The 20447-nt window shown below is 49.0% G+C and overlaps 1 protein-coding gene across 1 annotated transcript in view; it reads right to left on the bottom strand.

Annotated features, from left to right (window-relative positions):
- The window catches only part of LOC149347421 (sodium-coupled monocarboxylate transporter 2-like), an 82795-nt gene that overhangs the window by 21536 nt on the left and 40812 nt on the right, over positions 1-20447 (bottom strand). The window contains exons 10-12 of the mRNA XM_089541579.1: positions 14433-14500; positions 7826-7912; positions 5879-6051 (exon numbers count right to left, since the gene is read on the bottom strand). Coding sequence (XP_089397705.1) covers positions 5879-6051; positions 7826-7912; positions 14433-14500 — 328 coding nt within the window. The remainder of the gene's footprint in view (positions 1-5878; positions 6052-7825; positions 7913-14432; positions 14501-20447) is intronic.

Raw genomic sequence — 20447 nt, 5'->3', positions numbered from 1 at the left:
AGCAGCGCGCCCACAATGCCACCCTGGTACAGTTAATTGTTGATCGGGAGAGTAGGCTCACCAATTGCTGCATGAATTCCTGCCATGCCGCGTGTCTGCCACAACGTTGTCGGCGCTAACGAATGCAGGCCACATCTCTCTCTTACCACCACACGTACCTCAAAGAGCGATTCAGGCGTCCACTGACCGAGGGAGCCAGTTTATGTGCACTTTCAAAATCATAGGAGTCTAAAACGTTGTCAACGCCAACGCAATGAACACAATGAGCGCCGTTGAGCCTGCTGCTAGTTGTTGTTGCTACTGAGAGAAGCGTGAAAAGGAAAGATCACGGGCCTGCCCACTGGCTCAAGCCTAGCCACAATCGTTGCCACAGATGAGAGTTTAAAGATGTGAGAGGAAAGTTTGAAAGCACAGGCGCACGTCGCAACAACCGCGTCTGCCGAAGGGACGACGCCCGCTGTAATAAATACCGCCGAGCTCATCCCCTGCCGCTAGACACGGCAGCGTCCGCTTTTATACTTAAAATTGTTGACGTCGGAAGTCAAGTGCTAGTCTCAGTTCCGTCACCAGGAGGTTTGCCGACATGTCATCGGCTACGTGGTGATGTGAATGGACACGCAATCATCCCGTCCTCTCAGTTCCTTTTTTTGAACTTTGATCGTTGACCTTAACCTTTGACCTTGGTGCCATGTGGTAGGACACCATGCGTGCCAACCTGACTCCCCCTTTTCCTCGCTTACTGTATATACATGTTCTCTGTTGTCTTCCATCCTCGCTCGACGGGACACGCCTCCCTGAGACGTTTTACTTCTTTTTCTTTTTTCTTTCACGTTCTAATGCTGCAGTCCGCGAGCTTGGATTTTTTTTGCTTTTTTATTAATTTTCAAAACCAGAAACACTTTTCGTTGGACCCATAGCCTTCAGGGCTAGTGGTGGGTCCAAATGCTAAACATGCACAGTAATACTCGCAGTCCTTATCATGACCAGACACAGTCACAGCACACTTCAATAATGCACAAAAAAATAATGAACGCTGAACTACAAAACTGCGGGGTGTGGTCGGTTAGAGCACAACATAGTCAGCTGTGAACAAAATTTCTAAATTGAATCATACAGACTTCTTTATTCTTACATTTCTATGGAAATTAGCTAAATATATTTTAAAGATGCCAAAAAATATCTTTTCTTTTACTTTGTTTTGCACTCCATTCCACAGATGGGATCCATTATATTCGATGAGACCCTAGACGTGCGTGTTATGACAAGATGGTAAGTTAAACAGATAGTTGGTTGCAGCTCTTGTTTGTTTCATTGGTAACCTGAATAAACTAAGTGGCAGGGGATTATTGGATGTTAATATAGTATTTACTATTTCAGCTATATTTAATTTGTATGCCATTGACACTGGAAGTATGCGAAGCTGATGAAAAAGTGGCCTACTGGGGTAGACACTGTTTGAAGAAGTTATTATACGAATAGCATGTTTTTGCAGATGAGAAATGGGATTTCGATATGTTTTATATGTAATGCCCCATGATCCTGCCTTCGCATTACATGCCCTGCCCAAACCCACTTCTTCCTCTTGATTTCGACTAGAATATCATTAACCCGCGTTTGTTCACTCACCCCCTTCGTTCGCTTGCGATCTCTTAACGTTAAACCTCTCATTTTTCTTTCCATAGCTCGCTGCGTTGTCCTTAACTTAAGCTGAACCATCTTTGTTAGCAGCCACGTTTCTGCTCCATAGGTGAGTACCGGTAGGATACAGCTATTGTATACTTTTCTCTTCAGGGATATTGGTAAGCTACCATTCATGATCTGAGAGAACCTGCCATATGAGCTCAACCCCATTCTTATCCTTCCAGTCATTTCCCTCTCATGATCTTGATCAGCTGTCCCTACCTGCCCTAACTAGACATATTTTCTTACTACTTCCAGCACGTCGTCACCAATTGCGAACTGCTGTTCTCTTGCTAGACTGTTGAATATTACTTTGTTTTTTATGCGTAATACTTTTTAGCCCCACCATTCTGCTCTGCCTGTCTAACTCATTGATCATGGTTTGCAGTTCACGTCCTGAGTGACTTTGCAAGGCAATGTCATCAGCGAATCGCAAAGTACTTAGGTATTCTCCATTAACTCTTATCCCCATCTGTTCTCATTTCAGGCTCCGGAATACCTCCTGTAAAGAGGCGGTGAATATGCTAGGCGAGATCATGTCTCCCTGCCTGACACGTTTCCTTATTGGAAATATATTGCTGACTTTATGGAGAACTATGGTAGCTATGCAATCGTTATAAATACCATCCAATATTTTCACATTCTACTCTTCTACACCCTGATTCCGCAATGCCTGCATGACAGCTGAGGTTTGTACTGAGTCGAATGCTTTCTCGTGATCAGTGAACTTTATATATAGGGGCTGGTTGTATTCTGCGCATTTCTCTATCAGCTGATTAATAGCGTGAATATGGTCTATCGTCGAGTAGCTTTTATGAAAGCCTGCCTGATCATTTGGTTGATTGAAGTCCAAGGTTGTTCTGATCCTATTAGTGATTACCTTAGTAAATACCTTGTAGGCAACAGAAAATAAGCTGATCAGTCTGTAATTCTTCAAGTCCTTGACTTCTCTTTTCTTATGAATTGAGATAATGTTGGCGTTTTTTCAAGCCCTAGGTATGCTCGAGGTCGCAAGGCATTGCCTATACAGGGCGGCTAGTTTTTCGAGCACAATCTCTCCTCCATCCTTCAACAAATCTGCTGTTATCTGATCCCCGCCAGCTGCTTTCCCCCTCTGCATTGCTCCCAAGGCTTTCTTTACCTCCTCTTTCGTGACTGGCACGATGTCCCATTGCTGTGCTCTACTACCTCTCTAAGTAACATTCTGATTGGAATTGCTACTGTATTGACTTGTGCAAAACTCTTCGGCTACGTTAACTATGTTATCCATATTTCGAATGAAATTACCCTCGTTGTCTCTTATGGCATACGTCAGCTTTGTACCTATTCCTAGTTTTCTCTTCACTGCTTTTAGCTACCTCGATGCTTTAGAGCATGCTCGATTTTCTCTGTTAAACTTCATGATGTCGGCTACCTTGCGCTTATTTGTTAACTTCGACAGCTCTACTAGTTGTATTCTGTCTATGGAGTTAGACTTCCTCATGCTTTGGCGTTTCTTAATCAGATATTTAGTCTCCAAAGATAGCTTCCTGGTATCGTGTCGAATCATCCTGCCATCTACTTCTACGGCACACTTCGTAATGATATCTGTGAGACGATCGCTCATTGTTTCAGCATTACGGTCGGCATCTTCAGTTAAAGCGTAAAACCTGTGCTGCCGCAAAATCCTTAATTTGTCTACTTTCCCTCTTAATGCTTACTGGTTAATAGACTTCCGCTTCACTAATTTGCTCCGTTCCCTTTTCAAATCTAAGCTAATGCGAGACCTTAAGATTCTGTGGTCGCTACAACGGACCTTTGCGAGGACCTCCACATCCTCTACGATGCCAGGCTGAGCGCACAGTATGGTCTATTTCATTTTTGGTCTCATCATTGGGACTCTTCCACGTCCACTTCATGTTGGCTCGTTTGGGGAAGAAGGTATTCATGATCCGTAAATTATTTATATCTGCGAGCTCTACTAATAACTCTCCCCTGCTTTGCTAGAACCTACGCCATAGTCCCCTACCACCTGACAGAAAGTTAGTTGTGTGGGTTTCTCAGTGGACACAGGCCACCAACCACCGCGGGTTCGAGCTTCGCACGAGCCAAGGGCCCCGATCAGCCGTCACCACACACACCCTGCGATACCGCTGCAGCGCACTCAACCTCCGCTGGCAGGAGAGCGATTCGCAGCAAAGAAATAGGCCTCCAAGTTCGCATAGGAGACGTTTATTCACGTCGTCCTCCAGCAGTACACACACACTCAGTCGTCACCCCGTCCCGGGGGCGCGCGAGGAGCAAGGCTCCGCTGCGCGCACGAAGCGACTCGAGCAATGCGCGCCGCTAGCACTCCGCTGCAGGAGAATGTCCCCGCGGCAGTGCTGTGATCTCCCTCTCGTGTCGACCGTTGGGCCGGTTGCGAGAGAGAGTGGGCAATAAACGCAAGGTACGCCTGTCGGAGGTAGCTAGACCCCGCTGGACAGGCTCGAGCCGCTGCAGGTCAGAGGACACGTGCGGGCGAGCTCGAGTATATGCACTGGTCCGAGCGGCAAAGGCGGTGCGGCGGTGCGCGGCCGCCCAAGCGGGTCTCGAAATCCCGCCAAAAGGTACCAATGGCAAAGGCCGTTGGGGAGCCAGGGCGGAGCTGTGGCCATATGACAGTGATTAGTCACTTAGCCGCCTCTCCACCGCCTGAGGCGGGAGCAAGGAAAAGAGGAGAAACAACGCGGGAAGCCGGCACAGCCGCGCAAAGGCAACGGCGCAAAGCCAGGATTCCCACAGTTGTGCGGGTTAGATTAAGAAGTTTGCTGGAATACGGTGGCCACAACTGGCGAAGGACAGGGTTAATTGGAGAGGCATGGGAGAGGCCTTGCCCTGAAGAGGGCGTAGTCAGGCTGATGATGATGATGATGGTGATGATGCCCTCTGACTCTAGGCTGAAGGATAATTGGCTGTCTACAAAGGTGAAATAAGAACGCGTAAAACTGGAACATTAAAGCAGTCTCTGGCCTTTAGTAAAACATGACAACCATAGGCCGATTTGGAGTAGACAGTATTAATTTATTTCCAGTCCATGTCAGACGCAAACAGGACTTCAAAATACTTGCACCGGGTCACCTTGAGCAGATTCGTGTTGTTGACAGTGCTATGTGTTTGCAATTTATGTTCTTTCTGCGCGAATGAAAGATGGTGTATTTTCTTTTCTCAGTATTAAGAGCTAGCCCATTGCTTTTCAACCACTGTGTAACTGGCATAGTGAAGCATAGCGAAGTGTAGTGGTGTAGTGGCGCTTCAAAACAAGGTCTGAAGGCAGGCGCATAGTGGGAGAGAGGGAAAAACTGGTGAGCTTTTCTTCGAAGTAAAAGACACTCAGTGGTGTGCTTTAGACCGTCTGGTTGTACCCTTCTGTTGGAGAGGTGAAGAAAATCATCGGACCACGGCCATAGGAATCCACGGCTCTCAAGGCCTAAAAATCACTCTTTCGATGTACTTTAGGGTGCTGTGCCTATGCGTCAGATGATGACATTGGGCCGCGCATGTCTGGCATCAGCACATTCAGCTAGGAGATCAAGGGAGTAGCCAGATAGTAGGAGTTGACTTTGCTGACGAAAGCACCTTCTGCGCTCGGAAGGTTGTGTGCGCCCTGCTTATCTTAAGATGCAGTAAAGTGAAGGGGCAGTATATTTCTGGGCCCCTTTACCGTCTAAAAACTTATTAGCGCCGTTCACTGCACCATTCCTCACAAAAAAATTTCTCAAGGCAGTTTTGGGTTTTCTTTCGCTATTATAAATATGTTTGAAAAAATGTTTAAAGAAAACACATTAAGCTACGTTATCAACTTATATGTCATTTTTGCTTTAGAGTTTGTGAAGTAATGTACGCTTTCATACCAGCCTACGCTTAGCTCATACAATGAGAAAAAAAGTTAGAAAAAAAGGCAGGTTTTTCCACGGGAAGGAGAGGTTGCAGATACGTATCCGAAAGGGGGGGGGGGGGGCGAAGAGTGCCTCCCCACTCCAAAATCAAGCCCCCTCCCTCTTGTTCTCTTGGCATTGCTCTTTTGGGCCCCTCGCGAAAACATTTTGTGGCTTCGTGCCTAGCACATTGGCATCATTTTTTCGTACAAAATACCTCAAGAATTGTTCCGTGCAAGCAAAATCTGCTGTTCGCGAGTATATAGCAGGCATTTCAGGCTACGCGACAACAGTTGCCTTACCTTGTGTCAGGCGCCGTTAATGTTGCGTTAACTGGTGAGACAGCGGCGTTTAGGTTTCCAGGGCAGTAGTCTAGTGACACTGGGGCCCGGGTTGGCCTTCTTCCACTCATAATTATTTCAGCGATGTGCCACATTTCATACACAGTGGTCACCAGCGTAGCTACGCCTGCACCCTGTGTGAATTAATGATCCCGCTTAACGCAACGTTCAGTTCTGCGGAACCAAAATTGAACAGCACTGGAACGTTCGTTAAAAAGGCCCGACTCCTTCTGTGGAGTAAAATGTTTGTGCGTTTCTTGCTGATGAGTGTGTAAATTGAAAGTAGAATACAAACATATCTCTATATTTCTTAGTCTCCTTTTTTCTCAGTCTGAAAAATTGTAGACACGTACAAGCGCAAAAAAAAAAAACACGGACAGAGAAGAGACTTGGACAACACGAGCTCTTGGACAACACGAGACACGTACAAGCGCTCGTGTTGTCCAAGTCTCTTCTCTGTCCGTGTTTTTTTGCGCTTGTACGTGTCTGCTATGAACCAACTAGCCCAAAGGTCTGTGCTCCTGAGAAAAATTGTAGGCTGCTACATTTTGGTTACTCTGAAATAACCCGCAAAAAGGAAGAACTTGGATTACCATCCAGGTTATTCGCAAAAATTGAAAATATTCTTATTCCGGAAGTATTATACATTTTATTAGTTCTGCTGTGGCGGCAAACGTATTTGGGAAAAACGCGGGTTGCACAGATCAAACAAGGAGTGCGCCGGGATCAACACAAAACGGAACATTTAAAACTGCACGATACCAGCAGGAGTTAACATTCTGTAAGAGCAGGAGGCGCGAAATAAAAGGCTAGTGCGATTTCTATCTCCAGAATTGCTTTCACGTTTGGCTACTTGATTAAAATTTTCATTTTTCATATAAATCCCGTCACGCAATGGATACGCGGAGATGCGCAACCCTTTTTCACAAAAGTTGACACATCCAGAAAACTTGCGATGAGTGCGTTTTACCCGAAAGTTATTATGCGGATTTTTTTTTATTTGAGTATTGGTTCACAAAACATATGCAAACCAAGGATGAGCAGGCAAAAAGCACCTTACCGAGGCTTGCCCTCATAAACAAAAAATAACAAAAAAGCTAAATATTCGAAATATTTGATAACAGCCAAATTATATCACAAAACACAAGCTAAAATGACAATACTATACAGAAAACAGAACGCCTTTCCAGGAGAGAGAGAGAAAAAAGAGCAGTGTTTACTGACACAGCAATGCTAACACAGTAGCATATTTCGCACAGTACTTTTATACCTTTGGTCATATCGGTTTTCAATTGCCATTCAAGGTAGCTGTGGGTAAGCATTAAAAGTCGAGGTATCGCAAATGTGAACTTTTGGTGGCCATAATTAGTTCGGGGCTGTGAGACCTGGAAATTAGTTGTTCGAAAGTTGTATGCTTCCGGAGTATGCAGGTATGAGCTCCCAAATATAGCTCTGCTGCATTTTATTAGATCCCTCATGTATGTAGCAAGTTTTTATCATATATTGTTCGTATCTTAAGCAAGTTGTGTTTTGTAAAAGCCCCTTCTGAGTCCTGGCTAAGTGAAAGGTTGAATATAGCACGGAGAGCCCTTTTTTTGTAGTGACAATAGCTTTGCTATATTAGTGAGTGTTGTACCCCATGCGAGTAGCCCATAATGTATATGGGAGTGAACTATCGAGTAGTATAGTTGTAGTTTGCATCTGAGAGGTACAATTGATCGTAGTCGGTTGATTATGACCACTGGGCGAGACACATTACTGGGGAACTTCATCGAAAATAAGTCTATGAAAACTAAGATAAGAAAAGGTAATGACACAAGGTGTATGAGGTGGTACTGGTGCGCTCAGTGTTGCTAACGATCTTGACTTATAAGCACTGCAATCAAGGTAAGAAGCAGAACCCTTTACCTTAGAGTGGACGAATGGAAACAGCGCAGCGAGTAGGCACAAACCGACGTACGGTGCCGTGACTGAAGAATACACCATGAGGGATATCTGAAATAGCCAAATTGCACTGCAGAATCCTTAGCCAGGCATTTCACCGAACGCACTCTAAAGGGGCAGCAGTTTAACATTCATCACGAAGGATAAGAAAAGAAGCAGCAATAAACTGAACTTCGTTGCGTCGTGAAATTTAAACGTGCATAAATTAAGGAACATAAAGAAGAGAGCACTGAACAATCAGGCATTCGATCGTGCGGCGAAAAAAAGTGCAGTTTCCCTCGATTTTGCCTCTAGTCAATTTTTGAGCTTGGTAATGAAACCAAAGTTTGAAAATTTGCAAGAACCTTCTGCGCGTTGCAAGCAAGGTGCATCGCGTGTAGGAATTTGACTATAATCTTCGTATAATTTTTATTTTGCAGTTAGACACGTTTTCGCTTTTTTTTTTGGTAATCACTGCCCAGTGAATCTGTAGGCTCTACCGGCTCTTAGCTTTCTATTGTATTGGTTCGCAAAACATATAAGGTTGGTTATAAAGGTTGGTTGTATCAATAATTTACGGGGGTTTAACGTCGAAAGCCACTCTAGATATGAGGGATGCCGTAGTGGAGGGTCCGGATAATTTCGACCACCTGGGCTCTTTAACATGCATTGACAGGGCATAGTACAAGAATCTCTAGCATTTCTCCTCCATCGAAATGTCACCGCCACGGCAGGGATCGAATCTACGTCTTTCGAGTGAAGAGCTGCGCACCATAACCACTCAGCCACTGTATCGTGCTGGGTCATGCCGGCATATGGCACGTGATGCGCACCGTGTTGCGCGTCAACCGAGAACGGCCTATATCAGCGCTCACACTAAACCCAGCGGCAGCATTGCCGCTCCCGGATGATTCGTAGTCGATTGCCAGTCCCTTAGCAGCCTGTCTGGGGCTGATACATGGTGTCAGAAGTGGGACACATGGTGGAAGCAGCTACGAAGCTTCGTTCGTCCCGGCAAGCATGGAACTACTGAAGCCACCGGACCATCTTCGTCTCACGGGAAATGTTCAGAAGAACTGGGAGCTCTTCAAGCAAAAGTTCGAACTGTACGTACAAGCAACACAGTCAGCAACGCCACTGACGGAAGCTGCTAAAACCGCCAGGCTCCTGACTGCTGCCGGGGACGACGCACTGGAAGTCTTCAACAACTTTACGTTCGCCGAAGGTGAAAACAAGCAAGACTACAAGACTGTGGTAAAAAAATTTGAAGAGTACTGCGGAGAACAGCAAAACGAAGTCTACGAAAGATACGTCTTCAGAACAAGGACGCAAGATGAAGGTGAACCAGTGGAGCACTTCATACGAGACCTGCGCAAGCAAGCAAGGTACTGTGACTTCGGACTGCTTTCCGATTCAATGATTCGCGACCAAATCGTGTTTGGTACCTGCAGCAGTAAACGAAGGGAAAAAATGCTGAGAGAGAAGAATTTGACGCTCCAAAAGGCAGAACAAATATGCAGGGCCGCAGAAGTGGCGAGCAAACAAAACGAAGCATGGCAAAGTAAGGAGGCAAAAGTGGACGCTGCCGAAAAAGGCTATCCACGTCGCAGCCAAGGGCTGAAAAATGCGTTCCAGTGCTCCAAGTGTAACAGAAGACACGAGCCAAGGAAATGTCCCGCCTTTGACAAAATCTGCCGCGCTTGTGCAGGCAGAAATCATTTCGCGGTTTGCTGCAGAAAGCATGAGGTTGCCGGAGTGCAACACAAAAATGAGGATTTCGAAATACTGGACGTCACCGTATGCGGAATCCAGAAAATGGACTGGATTGTTAATGCTCAAGTTGGAGAACAGCAGGTTGCATTCAAAGTGGACACTGGCTCCCAAGCCAATCTATTACCACTGTCTGTGTACAACAGATTCCGAACGAAGCCACGCCTGAGGCGAAGTAATTCCGTCTTGCGGTCCTATAGCGGGAATGCAATCATGCACTGCGGAGTGACAACTCAAGTAGTCACGATCAACGATCGTCGGTGCCTAGCAGACTTCTTCGTTGTGAAGCGGGGCCAGCCCATCTTACGTCTGGGACTGGCTGAATCCCTTACACTACTGTCCCGTGCTGTGGATTCCGTGACCGCAGAGAAGGTTGCCCCAGCAGTACACCAATTTCCCCACCTTTTCGAAGGCACTGGTTGCGCGAAGCGAGAATATCGGATGGTGCTTCGTGACGCTGCAGTTCCGGTGATCTACGCAGCGCGTCGCGTCCCCTTGGCGTTACGGGAACCCCTGCGGAAAGAACTCTTGCGCATGGAAAAGGCGAACATCATCTGCAAAGTGGACGAGCCCACTGATTGGGTAAGTCCTCTTGTTATTGTGAGGAAAAAAGATGGCAGCCTCAGGGTGTGCATGGATCCAAGAAATGTAAACGCATGCTTGAAACGGGAGCACTACCAGATGCCACAACGCGAAGATATTGAGGCGGAGCTATCCGGCGCAAAATTTTTCAGTCGCCTCGACGCTAACGCGGGGTTCCACCAGATCCACTCGACGAGGCCACTTCAAAGATATGCACGTTCGCCACGCCGTTTGGTCGCTACCGCTTCCTTAGACTCCCATTTGGAATCGCATCCGCACCCGAAGTCTTCCAGAAAACGCTTAGCGAGATTTTTGACCCTTTACCAGGAGTAAGGGTGTACATAGATGACATTTTGGTGTGGGGATCTTCTAAGCAGGAGCATGACGATCGCCTGAAAGCCGCTCTATCTGCAGCACAACAAGCAGGGCTAACATTTAACTTGGCCAAGTGCAACTTCGGAGTACAGTAAATAGCTTTCTTGGGCGATGTGCTCAGTCAAGCGGGAATTCGTCCAAACCCAGCATTGGTAGACGGTGTAAGCAAAATGCCCGTGCCAAACTATAAACTTGCAATTCAGCGCATGCTCGGTGTAATCAACTATTTCGGCAAATATCTGCCAATACTAGCTGACAAAACAAAGCTTCTTAGAAGCCTCATACGGAAGGATACAGTGTTTAATTGGACAGAAAAGCACGCACAAGAATGGGAAACAATCTGCAACGCACTGCGCACTGCCCCGCTGCTGGCGATATTCGACCCCGCGAAAGAAACGAAGATAACGTCAGATGCTTCTAAAGATGGCCTAGGCGCTGCTCTACTTCAGCGACACACCAGTGGCTGGCGTCCTGTCGCCTACGCGTCGCGAGCGATGACCGAAGTAGAAAAACGCTATTCCCAGATCGAGAAAGAGGCCATGGGAATTGCATACGCCTGTCACAAGTTCCACCAGTTTGTGTACGGTAGGAAAATCGTAATAGATACCGACCACAAACCATTGATCGCCATTGCGTGCAAAGACATTGGCAGCATGCCCCCCAGGCTTCAACGGTTTTTTCTTCGTCTGTTAATATACGAGTATGCTCTACACTTTGTGCCAGGAAAAGACTTGACACTTGCTGACATGCTGTCAAGGGCCACACCGGCAGAATGTGGAGACACTAGCGATTTCGGCGACATTCAAGTTCACGCAGTTGCTGTCCTGTCGTCCTTGGTAAGCGAAAGAACAAAACGGCTTTTGGCACAGGAGACCTATAACGACCCGGAGCTGCGTGCAGCAGCAGAAAACCTGTCTTCAAACAAAGCCGTCGACGGAACACTCAAACCATTTGCGTCGGAGCTTTCAGTGATTGACGGAATTCTGCTGAAGGGCAGCAAAGTAGTTATTCCAAAGAATATGCGTCCAGAAACGCTCAGGCGCATTCACGAGGGCCATCTGGGTCTAAATAAGAGCAAAGCGAAGGAAAGGCGTTTAGTCTTCTGGCCCGGTTTGAACTCCGACATTGCAGACATTGTACGCAAATGTGCGGTTTGTAAAACGTATGCATACAAACAGCCGAACGAGCCTCTCATGGTACGACCCCCTCCGGATCACCCCTGGTACCGAGTCGGCGTAGATCTCTTCTACTATGCTGGATCCATGGATCTTGCAGTTTTTGACGCATATTCAAATTTTCCAGAGGTCGAAAAACTCAGACACGTCTGCAACTGCGGTCATCGACAAGTTGGCAGCCGTCTTTGCAAGATACGGAATCCCGGTGGAAGTCTGCACCGACAACGGCCCCCAGTTTTCAAGCCACCAATTCACTGCCTTCGCGAGACGGTATGATTTCAAACACATTACTTCGAGCTCCGAGTTTCCACGTTCCAACGGGCTTGCGGAAAAGGGTGTTCAGATCCTCAAGCGGCTTCTTAAGAAGAACGGGAACGCACATGAAGATTTTTGGTTATGTTTACTCGCATACCGCTCTGCCCCATTGCAGGATGGTCGGTCACCGGCGGAACTTCTGCAGGGCAGGCGCCTACGCACCAGACTACCAGACTTCAGCCAGGAGCCCAAACCACCCGTAAAGAAGCGCCAGCAGCAGTCGTCGGGGAGGCCGCTGCACTTACTGCAACCAGGACAGATTGTTCGCGTGAGAGGCCAGGCCTGGACACAAAAAGCGAAAGTATTGGAAAAAGTAGCACCTAGATCCTACAACATTGCAACAGAAGAGGGCAGAACGCTGCGACGTAACCGTCAGCATCTGCTGGCCACCCCGGAGGCATTCAGGCACTCCAGCTACAGCGACGACAGTGACAGTGACGTGGGAGACGCTGATGCCGAAGAGCCTCCGCATCGGTCTTCACCTCGTGCGACTACGCCGGCACCTAGAAGATCGTCAAGGACTACGGCTGAACCACGACGTTTAGCATACGGTTCCAACTTTGAACAAATCTCTTAGTGTCGCTTATCTCTGTAGCGCTTGTTGTGTCAATATTTTATTGCTTGTCGCATTGTTCTTTCTTTGCTGTTCTGTTCAAAAAAAAAAAAAAGATGAGAAGATGTATCGTGCTGGGTCATGCCGGCATATGGCACGCGATGCGCACCGTGTTGCGCGTCAACCGAGAACGGCCTATATAAGCGCTCACAATAAACCCAGCGGTGGCATTGCCGCTCCCGGATGATTCGTAGTCGATTGTCAGTCCCTTATCAGCCTGTCTGGGGCTGATACAGCCACCACGACATCTGGTTATCAAAATAATTTCTCACTTTAGCGGTGTCAGTGATGCTTGTGAATAATAAGAAGTATGAAACTAAATCTATCTTCTTCTTACTATCACTTTCATAATAAAGAAGAAGCGTTGACACCAGATAACTAGGAACGAATTTAACGGGCCTTGAGAAAGCAAGGTTGCTTATGTGGCGTTGACAAAGCGATTTTTCAAAAGCTCACATTGTGATATGTTTCAGTGGTCAAGTGCTACAAATTTGGAAGCATATATTGAAGAAACCGCCATTCAGCAACAACAGTTTTGCTAGTTGAGTGTACCCTATTCGATGCGCGAAATTTCTTTCGAAGTTTAGAGCGCAGCTCTTAAATGCCCGTTCTTGCGTTGAGTGAGTGAGTGAAAAACTTTATTGCCGCGAAGAGACTCTCCCTGGGAAGGAGGAGCCCTCAGTGCAGAGCTCCAGTGGCCTTTGCCTTCCTGCGAGCTCTGTAGATTAGCTTGAGCTGCTCTTCAGGCTTCGAACTGGACAGCGCAGCCTCCCGCTGCTCCGGCGTTGGTGTGTTGTTTATCGGCGCTGCCTGTGTTTTCTGACATGCCCATGCAACGCCGTAAATCGATGGGTGTTCCCCGCAGCGCGGGCATTTGTTCTCATATGCTGTAGGATAGAATTTGCAGAGTAGACTCAGATTGGGTATGTATTAGTGTGCAGTTGTCTCCAGGCAACCGACTGCTCTTTGTTGAGGTGGTTGTGGGGAGGGGTGTAGGCTGAGTGGTGTCAGCACGGGTATAGACAAGCACATGAAATACGAAGCATAACGCTGACATATTGTTCATAGTGCTGACAGGTTCATCGTCGTACGGCAAGGAAAGCAGGCATGATATAACGACTGCCTTTCAACTTCAGCGCATTTTTTTTTATTGGCGGCTCGTCACTGCCTCAAGCGCCATGGCGGAAGAGAGGACGTGGTGCGTGAGACAGTAACAAACCGCGAATGCTGACCCTTCAGCAAAGGGGAAACACAAAATAACACCGAATCGCGAGAGAATCGTGATGTCACACCGGTCATGTTTTCTGAAGACCTGGCGTCAGTGCTTCCGCTGAAAATTTTGCGAGCTATTTAGTAAGGTAAAGCGGCTACAAAGTTTTCTTTTGCTCGCTTGACCACAGTATAATTTTCCTGTTTTGCATGGCTTCGCTGTTATAGTATTTTTTGAGTCCGGAGGATAGCGGAACACTACTTATACTGCGCGCACATATATCAGTATGCTTTGCATTTTTCCACCATTCATATGTGTAATATATTGGCATGGAGTAGAAAGCGTTTGTCCTCAACAATCTCTTTGCTTTTATTGCACGGATCCATAACTAGCCTTTAGCTAAGGATCCAGACAGTGATGTTATGTACTGTGCTGAAGAAATGATAATAATAAAGAATTGAATTGAATGTGGTAAACCATATTGTGAGATTCTTTGCTATTTACAAAGTTACCTAATTTTTGGAAACACACAGAGGAGGCTTGACTACTTACCCTAGTTACGGATCCCATGTACACAACGAGTGTACTGTAAATTGTCATTGTTAAGCCTAGAAGGAGGGCTGTAAAAGAAGCAAAGTTTCTAATATAATTCTTATGCGCGGAATATGCATGAGCAAATGTGAAATGGCTCAAAATTGCGGTCTTTAGTCGGGTTTTCTCTGTAAATATCTGCTGTGTTACACACGTTTCGTCAGCTTTACATCCGCTTACTCTCCGTTACAGATAAGTGCATTGTAATGAAACTGAACAAGTGAGCAGCTGCTGCCCCAGGTAACGATAAACCACATCGAGTAACAGTTGCCAAGGCTGAAATTATAACAGGGCTTTATTTACCATTAGCAGTTCTAGAACAGCTGTAGAAACATCATTTCAGGCAACTTTGATTTGAAGCAGGGATATGGCTGCGAAACAGATTTAGAGAAATAGATGCATTCAATTTTCGGTTTATGGGGTTTAACGTCCGCAGCATTCAAGTTTTCTGGTCTTATTACGCCAGAATGGTCTAAAATACACGGGAGCTATGGACGTTTGCACCGGCAGTAGCTAGTCGGTGTGTGTTTCGTTTTCTACGGAGGCAATTTTCGATAGGAACTGTACTCTAGATAAATCGCTGGTAATCTAGGTAAAGAGCTGGTGTGGAGCAGCCTAAACACAACAGTGACGTCGGTTATTCTATCGCTGCTTCATTGAAAAAAGCCTGTGCAGAGCCGGTGTGCATAAGCTGATGTTACGTATTGTACGAAAACATTTATTGGGATAATTATGCCCCTAGCTCCTTGCGCTTATGCTTTGTCTCTACCTCATGATATACGGCAGGGCGTCTGCCTCCTTGTTTTAACAAGAATTGAGGCTCGCGGAGCTTAGAATCCTTCTGGCTGCCGCGAGATAGCAGTGGAAGTTTTTCTCGATGGTTTCTTTTCAATTATCATGGGCTTTTCCAAAGATTATTTTACTTTTGTGCACAATCCGAGACCAATATTGGTGCTTCTATGTTGACTGGTTGAAATCCATAGCTGTAATAAAGAGAGTTGGGGTTTGCTGCCCCAGCGGCAAGCGCCGACGAAGGAGACGAAGAAGATAGAAGACGAAGCTGACGAAGCTCGGGAGCGCGCTTGCGAACGCTGGCCTGCTGAGCAGCACCGCTCGAACAAAGACCGGCCGTTCACACTAATTGTGCGAGTCTTCTCATTACACTTGGTGGAGGTGCTGCCTGCTGTTCCCTTGCTACGCCACGATGCCCAGGCTACCAGGCTCTACCACGACGACCGACTCCTCGGCCCAGCCCGTTCCCACCGCTGTCGTCTGTGCCGGTACCGTCCGTCAGCGCGACCCTACGCTCTTCAGCGGCACGGACGATACCGACGTAGAAGATTGGTTGGCTTCTTACGAACGCGTGAGTGCTTACAACAAGTGGGATGACGTCGTTAAGCTCACGAACGTCATCTTCTACTTGACCGATGTCGCCAACTTGTGGTTCCGCAACCACGAAGCGGATTTTACTACCTGGGCGGCTCTAAAAACCAGCCTGACTGACGTCTTTGGCCGCCCCGCTGTGCGAAAACTTCGTGCCGAACAACGTTTGCGCAGTCGTGCCCAGCAGAACGGCGAGAATTTCACCAGCTACATCGAGGACGTAGTTGACTTGTGTAAGCGGCTCAATCCATCTATGAGCGAAACTGACAAAATACGACACATTCTGAAAGGCATTGAGGACGACGCATTTCAAATTCTGGTGTCAAAAGATCCTCAAACCGTCTCCGACGTAGTCTCTTTGTGCCAAAGCTACGACGAGCTCCGCAAACAGCGTCATGTCACCCGACGTGCCATTTGCCCGGACGACAGCCTTTCCAGCTTGGCGGTAGGCGGTCCTGCCCACGATCAGCCGACACTTCTTCAGCACATCAAGCAGTTTGTGCGGGAGGAGGTCGCTCGTCAATTATCGATAGTTACCTGCCAATCCACCCCACCGCCATCGCTGTCGCCATCTATTCAGCGTGTCATCCAGGAGCAGGTAGCTGAGGTCGTGCCGCCCACTAATCCACCCCCTCTGGTCACTGCACCGCTGACATATGCAGAAGCAGTCGCCCGGCCACGCCCTCAGCCGTTTGTGCCTGCTTATTCGCCACCTGTCACCGTGTACCCTCAGCGGCAGCTCGCTCCTGCACTGCCACTCACTCACCATCCTCTGCCTCGTACCGGTCCCCGCCCTATGAATCCGTGGCGTACCCAAGATAACCGCCCGATATGCTATGCTTGCGGTCTCGCTGGTCATGTGGCCCGCTGGTGCCGCACGCGCGGATCCGGTTCTCACGACTACGGGCGCCCGCCGACGTACGATGTTCCGTTGCCTTCCGTACCTGTCTCTTCTGCTCTGCCTCCTCAGCATCCCTCCCCGTCTAGCTCCGACTCCTACAACCGCAGCCATCGGTCGCCGTCTCCTCGACGTCGTTCGCTCTCTCCTATGCGCCGCCGGTCACCACCCCTCCAAACGGAAAACTAGGCGCCGCAGTTCCGGAGGCAAGAACTGCGCCGTCAACGACCGTCTCAAGCCCTATCGCCGCTCCTACGAATGTTATTGAAGTGATTGTTGAAGGTGTTACTGTTGACGCGCTCATTGACACTGGTGCTGCCGTGTCCATCATTAGTCGCAACTTGTGCCGCAGACTAAAAAAAGTGATGACGCCGCTTTCGGACCTTTCGCTTCGCACCGCCAGCGCTGACCCCATTCGCCCTCTGGCAGCGTGCACTGCCTGCCTCGTCATCCATAGCCTCTCCTACACCATTGAGTTCTTCGTTATCACCCGCTCCTCTCATGACATCATCCTCGGGTGAGACTTTCTGTCCGCGCATCACGCCATCATTGACTGTGCACGTGCTGAAATTAATTTGTCGCCGCTGTGTGATGCTCTTCTGGACGCCTCCCCTGTTACCGCCGCGCCTATTCTCGCCGCTGACGACGTCGACGTGCCAGCTTTCTCATCTGTTCTCGTGCCGCTGACTTGTGCTGCCCTCTCTGACGCTACTGTCCTTTATTCACCCTCTCCTCTTTGTGCGCACCGGAAATCTGTCATGCTCCCTCATGCCGTGCTCACACTTTCTGGTGGTTGTGGTGCCCTGTACGTCGCGAACCCGTTGCCTTTCCCCACCACTTTACTTCGGGGAGAATCGCTTGGCACAGTTGATGTCATCGATCTCGACGACGCTTCTCCTGTCCTTGATGAGCCTGCCGCCCATGACATCAACGCCCTCACTCCTCCCGCCGACATCGCCGACCCGTCCTCCTCGGATATGTTTTCCCATTCTGTCGATGCCGCTCTACCACCTCACCACCGCGCCCAGCTCATCGCTTTGCTGCAGCGCTTCCGCGCATCCTTCGACTCCCCTCAAGCACCGTTGGGTCGTGCAGCAGCCGTTCGCCACCATATCGACACTGGCACCCATGGACCCTTGCGCCAACGCCCCTACCGCGTCTCCTCCGCCGAGCGCCGCATCATTGATGAACAGGTGAACGACATGCTACACCGCGGCGTGATCCAGCCCTCTCACAGCCCGTGGGCTTCTCCGGTCGTGCTCGTGAAGAAAAAGGACGGCTCCATTCGATTCTGCGTATGCTACCGCCGGCTAAACAAAATTACTCGGAAGGACGTCTACCCCCTGCCTCGTATAGATGACGCGCTGGATTGCCTGCAGGGAGCGGAGTACTTTTCTTCGTTGGATCTGCGCTCTGGGTACTGGCAGGTGCCGATGGCCGAAGTCGATCGCCCGAAAACAGCTTTCATCACACCTGATGGGCTGTATGAATTTAATGTGATGCCCTTCGGTCTCTGCAATGCGCCTGCCACTTTTGAGCGTATGATGGACAACATCCTCCGTCGGCTTAAATGGCAGACCTGCCTCTGCTACTTGGACGATGTTGTCATCTTCTCCCAGAATTTTCCTTCTCATCTTCTACGCCTCGAGAGTGTTCTTCGCTGCCTCAGTGACGCTGGCCTGCAGCTAAACTTGAAAAAGTGTCGCTTCGGCGCTCGACAGCTGACTATCCTAGGCCACGTCGTGTCCAAGGACGGTGTACTCCCGGACCCTGCCAAGCTCCGCGCAGTTGCTGATTTCCCGAAGCCCACATCCCTGAAAGAACTCAGAAGCTTTCTTGGCCTTTGCTCCTACTTTCGCCGGTTCATCAAGAATTTTGCTGCCGTTATCGCCCCGCTGACGCAACTTCTCGCTGGTAGCCACGACTTGTCGGCTTGGTCCCCTGCATGCGACGAAGCTTTTACAACGCTGCGCCAGCTCCTCACCTCTCCTCCGATCTTGCGCCATTTCGACCCTTCCGCGCCTACAGAACTGCACACAGACGCCAGCGGCATTGGTCTCGGTGCCGTTCTAGCTCAGCGGAAACCTGGTTTCAATGAGTACGTTGTTGCTTACGCCAGCCGTGCGCTCACAAAAGCGGAGACTAATTATTCCGTCACAGAAAAAGAATGTTTGGCGATTATTTGGGCGATCACAAAATTTCGTCCTTACTTATATGGGCGCCCGTTCGATGTCATTACCGATCACCATGCCCTTTGTTGGCTGTCGTCACTCAAAGATCCAACTGGCCGCCTCGCTCGTTGGGCTCTACGTTTACAAGATTATGACATTCGGGTCATTTATCGTTCCGGTCGTAAACACTCCGACGCCGACGCTCTCTCGCGCTCCCCTGTGACCTCTGAGCCTGACCCACCATCTATTTCCGGCCTCACACCTTCTCTTGACTCTATTGATATGGCTTCTGAGCAGCGCAAGGATCCTTGGATTACTTCTCTTCTGGATTCCTATCCAACCGCTCAGCGCGCCTCCCTTCTAGAGCGCTCCGTCGTCAAGCCCATCACTTTGTCGTGCGTGACCAGCTGCTTTACCGTCGGAACTACCTCCCCGATGGTCGCAAATGGCTGCTCGTGATTCCAAGGCATCTCCGCTCCGCCATTTGTGCCAGTTATCATGATGACCCGCAATGCGGTCATGCCGGTCTGCTCAAAACTTTTACCCGCCTACGCCTTCGGTATTATTGGCGGGGCATGTACCGTTTTGTCCGCCAGTACATACGCTCTTGCCTGGAATGTCAGCGTCGCAAGAACCCACCACCACACTCACCTGCTCCTCTGCAACCTTTACTGTGTCCCGTCCGGCCATTCGACCGTGTTGGAATTGACCTTTATGGCCCTCTTCCCTTCACTGCCGCCGGCCACCGCTGGATCATCGTCGCCATTGATCATCTTACGCGCTATGCGGAAACTGCACCGTTACCAGCTGCGACCGCCTCTGAAGTAGCCGGTTTCATACTTCAGAACATCATTCTTCTTCACGGTGCGCCTAAGGAATTGCTCAGTGATCGGGGTCGCGTCTTCTTGTCCGGTGTCGTGGAAGCCCTCCTTCGGGAGTGTCATATCGTTCACCGCACGACGTCTTCGTACCATACGCAGACCAACGGCATGACCGAGCGCTTTAACCGGACCCTCGGCGATATGATGGCCAAGTACATTTCTGCCGATCACTCAGACTGGGACCGAGTTCTACCTTTCGTTACCTACGCTTACAATTCTGCAACGCAAGCCACTACTGGTTTTTCCCCGTATTTTCTTCTCTATGGCCGCGAGCCTTCCTCCATCATGGACACCATATTCCCTTACTGCCCCGATTCGTCTGAATTAACCACCGTCTCTCAAGCCGCTGCGTACGCCGAAGAATGCCGTCAACTGGCCCGTTCCTTTACTTCTCACGACCAGCACCGTCAGAAAAGCGCCCGCGCCGCTTCCCCCGGTCTGCCGCCGTCTTATGTTCCTCAATCCTTGGTTTGGCTTTGGGTGCCCTCCTCCAGCTCGGGGCAGTCTACAAAACTGCTGAGCAAATACCAAGGCCCCTATCGCGTTGTTCAGCAGACATCCCCAGTTAACTACCTGATCGAGCCCCTCACGCCTTCGTCTGACAATCGCCGCCGCGGCCGTGAAATTGTGCACCTAGACCGCC

This window comes from Amblyomma mixtum, chromosome 4 (assembly GCF_055824585.1).
Source record: "Amblyomma mixtum isolate Tamu chromosome 4, ASM5582458v1, whole genome shotgun sequence".
Lineage (NCBI taxonomy): Eukaryota > Metazoa > Arthropoda > Arachnida > Ixodida > Ixodidae > Amblyomma > Amblyomma mixtum.
Note: the sequence above shows the minus strand (reverse complement) of the source record. Positions and strands in the feature narration are given on the sequence as shown.